Below are 2,910 nucleotides of genomic sequence, written 5' to 3' on the forward strand. Positions count from 1 at the left end.
ATGTAAATGATATTAATTTCGTAAATACTTTTTAATAAATATACATTAAAAAAAACTCATAAATAATAACAAGACTTCTAAAAATTTTGGGGGCCGTAGCCCCTTAGCCCAATTGTAGATCTCCCCCTCTGGGTGTGTAGAACTTTTACTAGCATTAAAGAAGCAAAACATCGGAAATAAACTTTAACAGGGTGAGTGAGCATGCGGCGGTGCATATTTATTCATTTTCGATTCACCAAAAATGGTAAAAATAGAAAGCATTGACTAATTTGTTGTTATCACATCTCCATATTATACATCAATATATATCATCGCTAAAAGGAAAAGCAAATGACAAAAACATTAATAAAAATGATTCTCCTTCTGCCCTTGATCATCTTCCCTGTTCTCATCTTCTTCTTCTTCAAAAACCCGAAAAATGCAGCAAAATTGCATAATCCGCCATCTCCTCCGGGCCTTCCATTCATTGGAAACCTTCACCAATTCGACTCATGCAATCCTCACCTTTATCTATTCAAACTCGCCAAAAAATATGGTCCTCTCATGTCCATGAAGCTTGGAAAAGTTCAAGTTCTCGTAGTTTCTTCAGCGAAAATGGCGAAAGAAGTTCTAAAAACCCACGACCTCGCCTTCTGCAGCAGGCCACCTTTTCTTCCCTGGAAGAAACTAACTTATGGTAGATTGGATATAGGATTCTCCCCTTACAACGATTCTTGGAGGGAGTTAAGAAAGATCTGTGTTCTTCATCTATTTAGCAACAAACAGGTCCGTTACTTCAGGACCATTCGGGAAGCTGAAGTGTTTCGTATGATAAAAGCCATAGCAAATTCTAGCTCACCAGGTGGAGAAAATGTTATCAATTTGAGTTCGATCGTGCTTGAAATGACTAGTACTTTGATATGTAGGATTGCATTTGGCATGAAACCAGGTGAAGAGGAATCAAATAAACAGAGATTCGACCATCTTTTGCTTGAAAATCAGGCTATGCTGGGAGGATTCTTTGTTTCGGATTATCTACCTTGGTTCAGTTGGGTGGATAAGCTATCCGGGATGTTATCGAGGCTGGATAAGACTTTCAAAGATATGGATGAATTCAGCCAAGGGTTGATCGATAAGCATTTGGATTCAAATAACAGGGATAATATGATGAATCCCAACAATATTCTTGACTTGTTAATCAAACTTAAGGAACAGAGGATTTGTTCTATTGATTTGACATGGGATCACATCAAGGCCGTGCTATATGTAAGTCCCTTCTCATTAATCTTGTAAACATTTTGGGTTTAATATAATTATAATAGTAATACGTATAGTAATATATGTATATATACATATGTATCTCTTTCATCAATCAATTTTATTTATAATTATTATTAATGAATATTAATATATAGTTACCTTTCCAGGATATATTTGTTGCCGGAACCGATACAAGTGCAGCAGTAATCGTGTGGGCGATGACTGCTCTCATGAAAACTCCAAGCACTATGAAAAAACTGCGAACTGAAGTTAGAGAAACCGTTGGAAAGAATGGTCTAGTAAACGAAGATGATGTGTCTCGACTTCCATATCTCAAATCAGTGGTAAAGGAGACCCTGAGGTTGTACCCTCCGGTCCCACTTTTAATACCTAGAGAAACAATGGAAGAATGCGTCATAGAAGGATACACAATCCCACCTGAAACTGTAGTACACATTAATGCTTGGGCTATTGCAAGAGATCCTGAATATTGGGAAAACACAGTTGAATTTTTTCCGGATAGATTCTTTATCAATAGTTCCGTTGATGTGCTGGGGCAAGATTTTGAAATCATTCCTTTCGGCGCAGGAAGAAGGGGGTGTCCCGGAATATTGATAGGGCTTGCAACTGTGGAGCTTGCACTTGCCAATCTTGTTTACTTTTTCGACTGGGAGTTGCCCCAGGGATTTCAGAATGAGGACATAGATACTGAAGCCTCACCTGGGGTGACTATGCATAAAAAAATTCCACTTCGCCTAGTGCCAAGAAAATATGTTTGGGGTTAACCGAGTATTGTTGTTTGTTTACCTTCATCAATATTAGATAGTGTTTGGGAGAGCTTTTAAGAAGTATTTTTTTGTTTTTCCTTGATATTCCACAAGTCAAATATCAAATATGATGTTGTGTTATGGAATTAGTGAGAGTGAATGAATAAAGATTAATTTGATTTTACGTAATGGGGGATGTATTCAGTCCAGATGTTTAAGGAGTTTCAATAATCTTTTTAAATGATAAAATTTTGTAAGTTTGTCATATTTTATTTATTTTCGTAGAATCTCACAAATTTGTGTCTAAACTTATTATATCTCATGTTGGTATAATGTTTCTACCAAAAATTGGAGTTAAGATAAGGATGAGATTAGGATTGAATGGAGTAGAAACCTGATACGAATCCATACTAAATGATGTCCAATTACTTTACAGGTTTGGTCGGTATTATTTTTAGGTTTTGTTTGGATTTATTGTGAGAATCCGAAATTTCAGTTGACTGAACTAGGGTAAACTAAACTGAGCTAAACTCAACTGAAGTAAACTGAACTGAGGTAGACTAAAATGAGGTAAACTGAAATGAGGTAGACTGAATCTAGGTAAACTGAATTGAGGTAACTTGAACTGACCAGTTGACCAAGACCAGTTCAGCTCCACAAGACTGATGAGTAGCTAGACTGAAATACCAGCTAGCAGCTGCTTCAAAATTGTAACTGATGCATTAACTCAGAATCATGACATTTAATGGGGAGCTTAACAGTCAGATTTTTTTCATATAAATAACACTCAGATTTATGAGATCTGTTACACGAAATTCTGAGCAAAACACTTATAATTGAGTGAGGAAATTCAGTTGAGAAGAAGAGTTCAGTTGGGCAGACCATTTGAGCAGACAGTTGAGCA

General features: G+C 36.5%; 1 protein-coding gene across 1 annotated transcript; it reads left to right on the top strand.

Moving 5' to 3' along the window:
• Nucleotides 1–267: 267 nt before the first annotated feature.
• Nucleotides 268–2,024, top strand: LOC140888999 (6,7,8-trihydroxycoumarin synthase-like). The gene is made up of 2 exons (XM_073296692.1): nucleotides 268–1,245; nucleotides 1,407–2,024. Exons 1-2 carry the CDS (start codon nucleotides 331–333, stop codon nucleotides 2,022–2,024), a joined length of 1,533 nt encoding a protein of 510 aa, XP_073152793.1. The 5' UTR covers nucleotides 268–330.
• Nucleotides 2,025–2,910: the final 886 nt, after the last annotated feature.

This window comes from Henckelia pumila, chromosome 3, assembly GCF_033568475.1.
Source record: "Henckelia pumila isolate YLH828 chromosome 3, ASM3356847v2, whole genome shotgun sequence".
NCBI classification, from domain to species: Eukaryota; Viridiplantae; Streptophyta; class Magnoliopsida; order Lamiales; family Gesneriaceae; genus Henckelia; species Henckelia pumila.

Bases quoted from the DNA above. Each gene is read 5' to 3' on its own strand.
- LOC140888999 (XM_073296692.1), top strand. From the start codon at position 331: ATGACAAAAACATTAATAAAAATGATTCTCCTTCTGCCCTTGATCATC. The intron at 1,246-1,406 runs GTAAGTCCCTTC...TTACCTTTCCAG, and splicing joins ACATCAAGGCCGTGCTATAT to GATATATTTGTTGCCGGAAC.